Source organism: Haliaeetus leucocephalus, unplaced genomic scaffold (genome assembly GCF_000737465.1).
Source record: "Haliaeetus leucocephalus isolate CR32 unplaced genomic scaffold, Haliaeetus_leucocephalus-4.0 Scaffold306, whole genome shotgun sequence".
Lineage (NCBI taxonomy): Eukaryota > Metazoa > Chordata > Aves > Accipitriformes > Accipitridae > Haliaeetus > Haliaeetus leucocephalus.
In genome coordinates this window covers 8,810,467-8,824,671 of record NW_010972742.1, presented here as the reverse complement: position 1 = coordinate 8,824,671, position 14,205 = coordinate 8,810,467, and the positions used below count along the sequence as shown (strand labels likewise).

The following is a 14,205-nucleotide window of genomic DNA, read 5'->3' as shown; positions in this document are numbered from 1 at the left end:
GGCAGCTTACTCAAGGGGACAAAATGTGGAGCCAAGAGCTTGGACTGTATGAGTTTTAATCTTAACTCCAACACAGATTGTCACCATGCCCAAGTGCCATATATGCTCAATGCCACAGCTAAAAGGCGTCTGAGGCAGACTTCCGACCCACAGATTCATAAAACTGCAAAACTGTGAATGAATGTATCTTGCAAGCTGGCCAAATACATTCCCAGTTTTGATTACATTTCAAATTCAACAGGTTGACTTTTGCTCATTCTTGAAACAGATTTGAGTATCTACTTTAAACAAGATCTACAGCCAGCACAAGAATTTCCCCAAGAGCAGTTCCCCAGTCTGCCTTACCTTCGACTGCCTGGGGATTAGGACAGCATCCAGCCCCGCTGGCACACTGCTCCCGTAGGGAGGATACCAGCCCCTCCAGTTCCTCTAGTCTGCTCAGCAGATCCTTAATGTCTGGGGCAGCTGCACAGCCACAGGCCCGGCGGGGAATGTTAATACGGTGCGTGAAGACAATCTGGTTCTCCTCATTCACTGTGTGCTCCTCGTAGTTCTTGATGGGCTCAATTTCTGCCTTCAGGTCTGCATCACCGCTCGCTGTATCCAGGTCCACTGAGCAAAGGGAGCCAACAGGCAACTTGATGTTGTAGACATGGTTAAAAACCACAGGCTGATTATCCTCTGGCAAGGTCACGTTTAGCCCAGTCTCCCGCTTGTGCCGGATAATTCGCTTGATGAGTCCACCATTGACATGCTGGTACAGCAAAGCTAAGATCGCACAGGCCAAAACCTGGGTGGGGAGTCCCATTGCTGTGCTCAGGTCCTCTTCAAAGCTGATGGAGTCTTATATAAGTTTGGCCTTTGTAGTCTGGGGCAGAAATTGGAGAGCCAGTTCAAACCAAGTTGGATGTCCTTTCCTTTCCTGGCACACTTATTACCTGAAAGATGAAGGAGCGGTGTAAGGGATGAACCGCAGGTACACCACACAAAAAAAGGCCTATGGCACTGAATGCGTGCTGGCATCCTTAAAGAACATGGCTGGGGTGCCACTCAATGTATGATCTCACTTCACCCAAGCTGCTGAGCTTGCTCTTATATATAATAACATTGCATTACCTTGTTTTCCAGGATCTCAGTGTGCTTGTGAACAAAATGTCACAAAACACGAATCTTGAAGGAAGCTACTATAATTTCTGATTTAGAGCAAGTATAGTGGAGTATGGAAAGTTTAACTGCCTCAGGCAGAAGACCAGGGCAAAGAAGCCTGCTGATTCTCATCTCAGCTGAAAATACTACTTTCAGACAGAGATAGGTAAAATAAATATATGTTGTGTTATGATTCAACTAATGTTAAAAGTCTCTATTTCCTTCACCCATCAGTCCACTGCTTGAAGGCTACTGAAGGCTGGATCATGTAAGAAACTCAAGGCATTGTCAAAAGGTGTATCAACACTACTAAGCTCACGGCAGCCCTTTTCTGTATGCTTTAAATTATTCCAATTGCTTGGGAATCTGAACTCCAGGGCTTGTAGCTCAATAGTAAGTTTCACTATACTGATGATTTGTCTACAGCATGAAGATAAACGGCGCTCTCTGGAGAACACTGCAGGTTGAAGGTTCTGGTATCAGTGCTTATATCATAGCTAGCAATATTTTAGCATAGAAGTAGTGAGGCACAACAGAAGATGAGACTCCAACAAGGGAGACACACAGTAAGAAACAGCAATAGAAGTACACGTGTGTGCACACATGCGCACAAAAAAGGGAGAGGAAGAGAAGGAAAAGAAATCCTTTGATGATTGAGGTCCTTCAAGAAAGAGAGAAAGCTTTACATCAATACAGGTGTAAAACCATCTTTTTAGCAATCAATACACCTTTTCACTAGGCAACATTTCCCACTGTCTGATCTTTCATCAGCTATAATACAATAGCTTAGCTATGATTACAAGCACCTGGCTGGGCTGTACTAGCTCTTCCTGAAACTCATTCTTTTCAATTAGCTTCAATATTTCCTCTTCCTCCTCAGTCTGTACCAGTTCCTTTCAAATGATATGAACCAGGGGAGCTGAAAGACATCTACTGACTTCCATGCAGAATCAACCCTTCAGCATGTAGAGTGAGAACCAAAAGCAGCTAATGGACTCACTAAACAAGTGCACCTAATAAATGTCATCTTAGCATTTGTTTTTCGTTCTACTCCCAGAAAAGCTTGGTTAAATGGTTAGGTCAGTGACTGTGCTTTCACTAGTTGTAAGCTAGTGAAATGCCAGTAGTGGAGGAAACAGCAATTTATTCTCTAAACACTACTGTTTTGATGATAATTCATTTGTCAGATGAGAGGCTAGCTTAGTCCACCCTCCTGCTTCCCCAAAGTGTAGAGATCATTTTTTTCCCCATGCTACCCCAGCTGCTTTTGTGAAAGAATGACAATAATACATCAGACACTTTACTGAAGTTAGGGTTTTTGTAGACAATGTTGATCTCACAAAGAGTGAACTTCACCCCTTTTTATTGGGGAATAAATCAGAAGTAAACAAGCAGCAGTGGAGGCTTTTTTCTTGTAATGAAAAAGCATTCCGCTTTAAGCCATTTCTAACACTTACCCCATTTGTTCAAATATGTCTGCAACTCCTGTCTGCACCAGAAGAGATCACAAGGTAGCTAATAAAGAATAACAGAGACAGACATGGTCCAGATCTCATTTGTGACTCAGGCCAATCCCTAAATTGGGTTGCCAGTTCATGAAACATGTTCAAGACAGTATGTGAAGTGGGATTTTACTCTCAAGCACTCCCACTTGCGGTTTGCAAATTGCTTTCCATGCAGTGAGATTCCATGTGCTACACACTTTTTGCCCTGAGACAAGGTCATATAGCTAAAATTGGTACCTAATCCTCAAGTAGTTATTTAAGGGACAGGCTACTTGACAGATGCATCACCAATGGAAAATGGAACAAACTGGAAGCAGCTCTGTATCTAATTCTCACTGAATTTTAGTAAATGTCGAGCATCGATTTCCTTATGGCTTTTGTAAATCCCAACCTACAAGAATATGGGCCTTGCCTGAACCAAGAAAATTGATTGTAGTTTTTATGATGACTGATGTGAGTTTACATATTATTTTATGATGGTACAAACTGTGATTTTTTTTAATATGCCTGGAAAATGAAAAACCTGCTTCTGACAAGAGCCACTGTCACGTTCGCTATTGATGAAAGCCACATGAACACCATTAGTTTTACTGGATACTCATTGCATTAGAGTGAGCCAAACCTCTCAGCCTACAGATGATACTGGGAGACTTAATGCATCTTGGCTGACATCCTTTTGAAGTTTATGAAGAAGCATTGTGGTGATCTAGAAGAAGCATTCCCCAGTGTCTGATCTGTGACCTCTGTGTTTTGACACCTAGTGTGATATCTGAGCTAATTCAGTTCAGGTGTTTCTCATCTGATCTGTCAAGGACCCAGCATGATTAGCTGAGCTCCACTCCTAGAACCGAGATCTACAAAACAAGACACCTTTATACAATTATTTATACATTAGCCATATTTTTGGCTGAAAGAACAAAGACAACATCCTTCTCTCCAACTCCCATTCCTCAAACATATCTAAACAACAGCTCAGACCACAATGGACCACCCAGGAGCAGGCCGCTCTAGAGAGAAATGGAAGCCACAGCAACTGTCAGGCTCTGTTGTTCCTTCATTTTTCCCCATTTTCTTCCCTGCAGAATGGTTCATGTAGATTGTATTTTAAACCTGCCTCTTGGAGATATCCTGCCTGTATTTTCTTTGCAGACGTCGGCTGCTGGATTATGTACAGGCACCTAAAAGTGTTGCACCAAGAGTTTGCAAAAGATGACCCTTCCCATCAGGAGTTTGGCCTTGCCGTAATGCATATAAAAGGAGCTGGGAGATGTTTGTAGCATATCTCTCAGATATGTTGAGAGGCTTGTATGACCAAGAATGTGTCCATTTTTTACAAGCGGTTTGTCTAATATGGAATATTACTCATCCTAATGAACTGTGCTGCTCATGCTTTCATGCCATCCTAACTACAACACAACTGCTTCAAAAATCTTGGCAATGATTATGTGGTTGGCCTGCAAAATATTCTGTTTGTCATGCAGAACCATAAAGTCTAGAGCTCGTGTTGTCCCAGTCTGATCACTGGCATCTTCCCACAGCCATCACCCTCATTGGGCAAGAGTTACCTTTTACTTCTCTCCTGTTCCCTTAGGCACGACCACAATATAAATAATACAAAAGGTGCTGTGGCCTCTCACACATGTCTTAAATTTCCTTGATCTGGAGTGACTTCCTGAAGGATTGAATTTTGCAGTCCTGTCACTTAAGGAGTTGCATACTGGCACCAGATAAAAAATAGATCCAAGAGTATATCTCTTGGAGTCATCTGAGACCTTCTGTGCACATCTTTGCTTCCAAGTACACTTAGGTACATCTGAGTACACCTTGCGCAGGTACAGGCTGAGCCATGAAACCTTGGATCACTAACACTGGATGCACCAGCTATCGTCATAAGAGTACTTTTTTTTTTTGTCTTAAATTGTGCAAGATTTTTAGAGCACATAAACTTAAGGAGTGGTATATCTGAAATTATTGGTCTAGGTGCCCAGGACAGAGATCAGTCTCTCTCCGATAAATGTGCTGTCCGTATCAATGCGACATGGGAAGAGAGCATTTGGCAATGGCTCAGCCACCATGGCATTAGTGGTGTTGAAATTTTGGAATCTCTGCAAGAAGAGTTGGGTTCAAGTTCGAGTCAGAAGAGTAAGAAGATAATACACATTTTTTTCACGCCATCCACAGACTAAACTTGCTGTCTCCTCTCTACTCCTCGATCTTGGCTGCTAAGAGCATGTTAATATTCACTTTAGAGTTTCTTTGGCTTATTAAAAAAATAGAGACTATGAATTGAGAAGCTAATCATGGCATCTATGCAGTACCAGCTGATGCAGACAGAAATTCAGGAAAAAAAATTTTCCTTGTTTTGTATAAACTCTAACTGTAAAAGTTAGATGTTATCCAAAGAGGAAAAAAAGACTGTTTCTAGAAAAACACTCCTTAAAAACTTGATCACTAGCTAGTAATGCTCTTCATAATATGTGGTGGAAGTAAGAGGGACTGTCAATAGCACAAAGGAAAGGAATAATTTTCATTTCCACTGGAGCCCTTTCATCTGAGGATCTGAAAGCACATCATAGTCTGGCTGTTGACAGCTGAAAAAATTTTAGGGTTATTTTTTTGTTTAGACATTCTACACACACACACACACACACACACACACACACCCGCCGCCACCACAACTTTTTCAGGACCTTTCAATTTAATTAGAAATTTGTTTCTTAATAGGAAATTTTCAATCAATCTTGAAAAAAAACCCAGGAATCCTGACTCCTGGGGAATACTAAGCAAAGGTAATGTATGAATATTTTCCTTCCCCAAAGAGATATTTGCTGGAAACCAGCAGGTGTGAGAAACTAAATTAATGTTTGCATAGTTTGAAGTTCTAGTGTACCACTCTAGTCTCTCTTGCAAATTCAGGAGGGGCAGAGTTGTGAGATGATTTGTGGGTATGTGGAGCGATAAATATGCAAATAAGAACCCTGTGCAATTTTAATCAAAACAGATTGCAGCAATGAAGAAATGGAAGTGTTAAAAAGTATCTCAGCTGTCCTTCTTAAAGGAGGCAGAAGGCTGATTAGATTTACTCAGACACCCTCCACATGTCATGACTTGGAAATTAGACATAAAAAAGGCAGGAAAAAAAAGAGAGAAAAAAGGAAACAATTCCTCTCTAAACAGATACAGCCAACATTACAGCAGGAGGAGATCAAATATTGTCAGCATATATTGGATTCAAGAACATCTTGTTAAAATCTGCATAAAAGTAGCAATGGGCTAGATTCTGACAGAGGGGAAGACTCAGTTGGAGAAGAGCTATAGCCCTCTACAGAAAACACAAAACAGTGCAATTTTTAGGTTTGTTAATTGCTGACCCCAAAATAGTTTTCTGTGATCTGTTAACTGAAGAAACTTCATGTTTCAAGAATTTCCACCAAGGCGTAATCTGGCCATCTGTACCCTCAAGACTGGGGTATCCAGCAGTGCACGTGTGTAGGCACTGGCATCATCATATCATGGTGTTCTCCTCTTTATCTATTGCCATGCAGACAAAAGAGCCACATCAGGAATTTGATCTGACCTGGAATACTCTCTCTTTGCAGACACTGGGAATTTGTGTATTTTCTACAAGGAATACAAGCAGTGCTATTACAGAGGATTAATAAATTGAAACTGTCTGCCAGAGTGCATCTTTACAAGGCAAGGCTTCAAAAGATGCAACCTTTTAAAGAAAAAGTGTTAATGCAGCTTTGCCAAGAGCATGTGACTCTTGAGGCTCCAGGCATCTTCTCAAACACAAATGGATTAAGTCTGAAGTAAATTGAAATGTTCTCAAAGAAAGAGACTGGGGGTGGGGGCTGAAAGTTTTGACATGGCAGGCCAAAACATGAACAGTTCTGAAATTCATCATCGTTCACTGCTGTTTCCATACATTCGTAACTACAGAAAATAATTTTCTTTCCATTCCCAATTCCAACAAGGCAAAGGAATCAGCAGGATACTTAGTGTAGGTCAAACTACATTAAATCACAGTGGAGAGCAGAAATTCATAACAGTCCTAAACCATCAGTACTGAATCTTTCCAGCAGAAATGATCAAAGCCAAATTGTTGCTTTTTTTTTTTTTTCCCCTCTTTATTTACATTACATTCATTCTAAGGAGAAAAATTTTAAGGCAGCCAAATCTAGAGTAATTCACAAAATCCATTGTGTTCCCCAAGGGTCACAGAGAACGCGTGTGCAAATAAATGTTGCAACTGTTTCAACACCAATTAGACACCACAGGTATGAATAGGTCCCTAGGATGCAAAGCTCCAAAGGGAGAGAAGCATAATTCAGAAATTTTCTTCAAAGTCTTAGATTGACTGCATGAAGAGAAGAGGAGCATAACTACTGAAGAAGAAGAAAGAAGCTGATTCCCCCATTCTTAAAAGTTCTAACAGATAAAATGCAGTGTGATAAGCTGTAATCCATCCAGTTTCCAAGTTTCACTGTGAAGACTTAACTCTAATCTAATCTTCAAACAACTTCATTTCTACCTCCATGGCCAGTTCATGAAGAAAAAACATCCTGCATATACTCTACAGTTTTCTATATAAGAAATACTGCATCTGGAAAACCTGTAAACAACTAGGGACCCGGACTCAGTGATCCCCCACCCCCTTTTATAAATAGCAAAATGCAAAGGCAGTGATTGAAAACCTTTGCCACCCCATCCTGCTCCAGATTTGCAGATCGAACCTATTCCTGGATGTTAAAAGGAAAGAAAAGCATTAACCAAAAAGATCTTGCTATCTGTGGATGTCCAACAATAGTGAAAAAGAGGAAGAAATCACCCTTTGGAACAATTGCATGGAGAAAGAGGCAGAGAGGAAACAACAGGGAAGGAAATTTTAAACCGCTTTTTTTTAACTAGGGAAGTATGTAGTATAAAGATACAAGGTGGTATAGGTACTAAAATCCACTTTCTGTTACAGAAGTGATTCAGTGATGTCCATAGCCCCACAACAAGGGCCCCACGGCATCCATGTCTGCTGTAGGTGTGACAGAAAGCCTTTTCTCTGAAAGATTTTGTAATTATAGTGGACAAACAAAGTGTCATTCCTCCGCTTTAAATATGGAAAACTCTGACACAGAGAGGGTGGCACTGAGACACATGAGCTCCTGTGTATGTTACCCACTGCAAGACTGAGGAAGCTGATCCAGCTTTGCCGAGTCCCATCACAGCAGTTCAAACACAAGCACCTCCCAGAAGGCATTTATATCACCTTATAGCACCAGATCCTAATACCATACTTTCCTGTTCACAAGTTTGCCTTTATGACTTAAATCCTTTTTATTTAAGGGCAAACTGGCAGTTTGTGTTTGATGTTGGTAAGCATCCACAACTCGGAGCTCTGGATACACCCTGAAGCCACCTGTGTTTGTTTCATCTAGTGCTGGCCCTGCACATTTAAGAGCAGCCCCCTTCATGGGGCTGAGAACTCTTACAGATAAGGGCACTTTGAATGCAGAGGTGGGAACTGATTTGCACAGTTAATTCATGATTGATTTCTGAGCTCTCATAGATTAGACTTTTCATGTGCAGAATGCATCTATCATATGTTCTGAGGGCCTTGCCCGTGCCACTGGAATTACTAATAAAAACAAAAAAAATTTTAGATTACCATAAATGAACCCTACAGTAGATCCAGGTGATCACTAGAATTGCAATCAGATTTATACCTCAGGCTGTTTCAAAGAACAGCAATTGAAACAAATATACAGATATTTTTTGCCCCATCCAGCCCCTGAGGTCCTACATTAAACATCACTCAGCTAAGCATGAACTCTTCACTCCAGTTTATTTTTCATCTTTGGCTTCAGCTCTAAGATGACATTTCTACTTTGGGGAAGCCGTGTAGTTTCTGGTTCACAGATCCTACCATACATAATCTTTAAATAAAACCATTTGGATTCATTTTAGCCTCCACCCATTCTACCTTGGCTGAAAAGCAGCATATAGACAGGGCTTTGCCAAGGCTGTTTTGGAAGGAATTTTAATTAATTGCTTTGTGTATGTCCTGGTTTCAGCTGGGATAGAGTTAATTTTCTTCTTAGTAGCTGGTACAGTGTGTATTGGATTTAGTGTGAGAATATGTTGATAACACACTGATGTTTTAGTTGTTAAGTAGTGCTTATCCTAAGTTAAGGATTTTTCAGTTTCCCATGCTCTGCCAGCGAGCAGGTGCACAAGAAGGTGGGAGGGAGCATGGCCAGGACAGCTGACTCGAACTAGCCAAAGGGATATTCCATACCATAGGATGCCATGCTCAGTATATAAATGGGGGGAGTTGGCTGGGAGGGGCCGATCGCTGCTAGGGGACTGGCTGGGCATCGGTCAGAGGGTTGGGAGCAATTGGATTGTGCATCACTTGTCTTTCTTGGGTTTTATCTCTCTCTCTTTTTGTTATCTTCCTTCTTTATTATTATTATTATTATTATTATTATTATATTTTACTTTAGTTATTAAACTGTTCTTATCTCAACCCACAAGTTTTGCTTCTTTTTTTTTGATTCTCCTCCCCATCCCACTGGGAGGGGGGAGGAGTGAGCAAGCGGCTGTGTGGTGTTCAGTTGCTGGCTGGGCTTAAACCACAACACAATTTAGAATTTAGCAAAGGCTCATATTTCAAAGCCATCAGCATGACAGTGCCACAAAAGGGGAAGGAAAAATAACCCACTGAAGCCAACATCCATAAAAATGTGAAAGAGCTATGGTAAATTCTGAATGATAAGCATAAAAGGAGCCCCATGAGAGACTAAACCTTCTGTCATACAGTGACTATTTTGAGTTAAATTAGCATGATTATTCCATTATAAACTACTTTGTTTCAAAAGTTTTGTACTCTTAGCCATGGAAAATCTCTCTAGGTCTATCCTTGTTCAGGATCTCAGAGAGAGAACAGACCTTCCCAAACTAAACAATGAGTTTGGCTGTTTTTCAAAGCAGAGCAAAAGTTCAGAGATCAGAGGTGGTCTTCTTCCAGTATCAGTAACACCTTTGATCAGTAAAGTATTAAATATAATGAGCAAGTCTCGTGAATTAAATTAAAAATTAAGTCAGCTGGCAAAGATACAGCTGGGAGAAAATGCCTGCTGAAAACATGCAATAATTAAACAGAAGTGAAAAACAGATTATGTGATGAGGTGCCTGCAATAACAGGATATTGAACTCAACAACCAAGAGGTGCCTTCCAGTTTCATAGTCCTAAAGACTTTTTTGATTTATGTTTCTTAGGAATTACCTGGCTGATGATGAGAAAAGCAAAGAAATTCTGCCTGAACATACTACTGCTGCTATTGCTATTCCGTTGAGAGCAAAGGAGCAAGAACTCAGAGGAGAACCAGGCGTGTGGAAATGGCACTGTGCTGGGACTTGTGAGATCTGAGATCATTCCTAATTTCTGGCATGAGTTTAGCCAAGTCAGTTATCATCCTGATTTCTAATAAGTCTTGGGAGATTTGCACCCTAAACAAAGTGCAAATAACTAAACTAAATTGTTTAATTCTTTTTATGTTTCCAATTATTCCTCTAGAGACATTCTTCTGTTTATCCAATATGAAAAGACTTTCTGTGCTCTCAATTTTTCTGCCTAAGTTCTATGATCTTCATGCTACAAGTTATCTCTTAATGCTTTTATATACTACCTATATTAGACGAAGCCCCAAGTATGTTAAACAATAGTAGCCAAGTGGCTACAGTTCTTAATAAGGTTTAATCACAGTCATCTTCTAAATAGGCCACAGATAGGAGACAAGATTGATGGTGAAAAAGGCAAACTAAATGCCTTTAGAAATTATACAATGTGGCTAGAACAGAGCTGCTCTGAAAAAACTACCATGGTTTTTAGGGCTGCTGGGTATAAGATACTCCTGTTAAGGCCATGCCTATGCAATTATTTATAGAATAAACTCAATGCTTCCTTTGGAGCCATTCCAGAGACCCGACACCATTGGAGGAAATTAAATAACAAACCTGTGTTTAACATTATTAAAAGAAGATTAGTCTTATGGAAATGCTTTGTGTTACTATAAGGAGAATTCCATTTGAAGTATGTTGCGGGGGCGGGGATGCAGCAATGGCCCCTGCTGTAGTTTGCACAGCCAGCAGTGCAGGGCAGCAAACAATGTGGCAGAACATGCCCACCTCCTGCTCTGCTTACTGCCCAGGCACAACTCCTGCAGGATGTGTGAGGGGCCACTAACCCTGACCGTTGCCTCCTGCAGACAATTTCAAAGTTGTGGGTTTGGGCTGTCATGCTAAAAAGCAACCTGCTGTCCCTTAAAGAAATGTAAAGGCACAGCATGTATTTTAACATGATGCTCTCATAATGGCTTGATCCCTCACTTAATCAAAATGATCATGAATATCAATTGGACAACCTCAAGAACAAGGGTCTGCAACATCTGTTGTCCCACCAACAGGTATAACAAGTGTTACATGGAATTCACATTTACAGGATCAGACCCTAAGGAAATGGCATCTGCTGAATCCTAGAATATCCCAGCTTCTCTTGGCTTGTGTAAGAGCCTTATAACTATTTAAACGCAGTGGTTTATATGAGAAGCATCCAACGTGGCATTACGTAATAGTTATATATAGCCAACCAGACACAGGAAGAGACCCATACTAAACACAGGAATCCAAAGCTCTTAACTCATTTTTGGTACCACCAGAATTAATAAAATTATCTGAGTTCAAAATGAATGAAGATAATTGCTGAGTGACTTAGATGCATAACGCAGAATTAATCAGACCATGCTCATAACTTGATGTTTAATCTCTCATGTAATACACTGTTAAACGTGCGTAATTAGAAACAAATAAATGGTACATCACAGTTGCAGCTGCAGATGTGCTGCCTTCCATCATGCTCATGGGCTCCTGACTATGGATAATGTGGCTTGTACCAAATATGGTCCAGCCTGTGACTTTGCAGGATCTTGCCTTTTTAGTTAATTTTACTTCAACAACTGCAGAAGCCTTTCCTGACATTTCTTGGAGACCCTAAAGTCTCTGCTGCAATACCTTGTCCAGCAAAAGCATGCCACGGTGGGAGGCTGCACTGCTCTCTGTGTCCTCCTCTTCATTCACAGGGGCAATACAAGCTATGTCTTTACAGCCAGCCTGGGGTTTCAAAGCACCTGGCTAGAAATCCACATACTTCCTGAGAAGTGCCTACAACAAGGATATCCTAAGGATATCGATGCTGTCCAATATTAGGTGCTAGAGACCCTGAGAGCATCGAAGCAATACAATAGTGTCACTTCTTATGTATTAGGGAGGGATGTGTGCCACCTTCTGGCAAAGGGTTCATTTGGGGAGCACTGCGTGTGACCCCACAAGTGTTCCCAGAGTCAGCTCCTGGCTGCCAAGGCTCTGTGCACCCAACAAAACCAAGGCAGACAATGGGAGCTGTGAGCGAAAACCAGACTTGCTCCACGACTGCAAACCTGTGCCAGAGCTTGCTGGTTCCAGGAGGGCAACGGCCCAAAGGCACGGTCCAGCCAGCAGCTTTTGAGTGCACGGCCAGCTATTTGTGACCAGGAAGATCTGCTTCTTGTGCTGAATTTCCATACATGTTTAATCCCAGTGACTGAGGAAGACATTGGCAAAGCATATGCCCTGCCGAATGGAGGCGAATAAAGCACTTTGCTGCAAAAAGAGCCTAACATTTATTTTGGGTGTGCGATGGAGTCTGAATTCATGTGATAGAGTAATCCTGTCGATGAGGTCATGTGTTCCTCTGAAGGGGCTTCTTTGTAACCCGGGTTAGTTAGCAACGCTTTTTCTGTTATCAAGCATCTGATTAAACTCACAAAAGAAGGGTCTTTAAGAAACAGTCTCAGGCAGAATTGAGAAGTGAATAAATAAATTGGTGGTTTTTTCTTTTCATTTTATCTGACAGGAAAAGGAGAGAGGAATAAGATGGGAAAGGGGAACAAGAAAGGGATTCATTGTTCTCAGATGACAGAACAAAGGTCTTAATCTATTTTCAAATTTTCTACAGAGCCCAACCATGTGGCAGATACTAGTTATACACATCCATGCGGCAAATTTCACCTTGAAGGTTCACAGTGGACTATCCAAATAGCACAAGCCTCCTAGAAGCCATCCTATGCCTCTCACCACTGGAGTGACACAGCATCCACCTTCTTCAGTATGGAAATCCTTTACCAAAACACTGGGCTTTTGTTCCATTATGGGGGAGGTAAACTAAAATGTGCCCCCAATTTTTATTTGACGTGAAGAAAGACTTAGCCCTTGGATGAGAATATTTTTTCTCCTGCAGCTCAGACAACTTTTGTAATGCTTTGTAGTGGCAGGAACACCAGCTCAGTTCTGACAACAGGGAAAGAGTGAGTTACAGATCTTTACAAATTTCCCTTGCAGGACACACACCCAAGGTCAGCTTAGATTGTGAAGAAGAGCAAAGCTCAAGTTGTTTTGCTCTGATTTATCTGTAAGCACTCAAAGCTGCTTATAAATGGTAAGATATCTCCTGTTAAATACTTGTACTTATTAGAATTACATTATTTCAGATTAGTTATTTTGTGGCATCATTGATCCTCTATATTATAAAAAAATTAACTCAGTTCCTCTTATTCTGGATTATTTAATTCAGTATTTCCCTGTCCTCTCCATTGGATATCTCAGCAACCAGACAGATGTATGAAAGTTGGCTTTATAAAAAGAGCACTATTAAAGAACCGTGACCAAGTGATGATAAAGTAACAGGTACAACTGGCTGAAAGTTTTTACACATATTTTGCCATTGAAAGATGCCATTTTTCATTCGATTCTGAAAACTCAGCAAGAAGAAAACTAAAATATAGTCAGCAGCATTTCTGGAGTTTCTTTTCTCAAGAAAAAATTCCATCCTACCCTGAAAAACCTTTCTTTGAAACCAGTAATTTTTCTGCTATGGCTTGCTTTGAACAAAATGGCCTTTTTGAAAGAATAACCACCTCAATCATTTCTTAAACCTCCTTTTTCTAATAAAACAGAGCAGCCTGAACTTCAATTACTAAATGAAAAATATTATGAAAAATGAAACTACAGTGCTCATGCTCTCCTTCATCCCAGGACAGGAGGAGAAAGAGAATTAATCTTGTGTTCATTTACACCTCTAGAAGTGTAGAGATGAGCCCACATGGAAGTCAGATATGTCAGTGCATTTTAAAACACCTTTAGACACCAAACTGAATTTTCAGGTAGCAAAATACTTCAAAAATAGTGGTCCAAGAGCGAAGAGCTTTTTATTGATGGCTGACTCATTGTCCAATTACCTTCCTGTTTCTTACCATCTTTGAGGGCACTGATTCTTCAGTTTCCAAGGCAAGTTCTGTTTATTATACAAAAAAGTATCGTAACGACAGATAAATAACACTCCCCGTGCACCCCCAAGCATGTTTGGCTGGAAACCATCTTGGCTCAAGATGTGAAACAAACAGCTTGAAAGACTGGGAAAAAGAGAAGAAAGAAGAGCTGGGGAGGGGGCAGGGAGGGGGAGCAG

General features: G+C 40.8%; 1 protein-coding gene across 1 annotated transcript in view; it reads right to left on the bottom strand.

Moving 5' to 3' along the window:
• The window catches only part of TNC (tenascin C), a 48,627-nt gene extending 47,819 nt beyond the window's left edge, over positions 1–808 (bottom strand). The window contains exon 1 of the mRNA XM_010571013.1: positions 346–808. Within this exon, the coding sequence (XP_010569315.1) occupies positions 346–808 (463 nt within the window). The remainder of the gene's footprint in view (positions 1–345) is intronic.
• Positions 809–14,205: the final 13,397 nt, after the last annotated feature.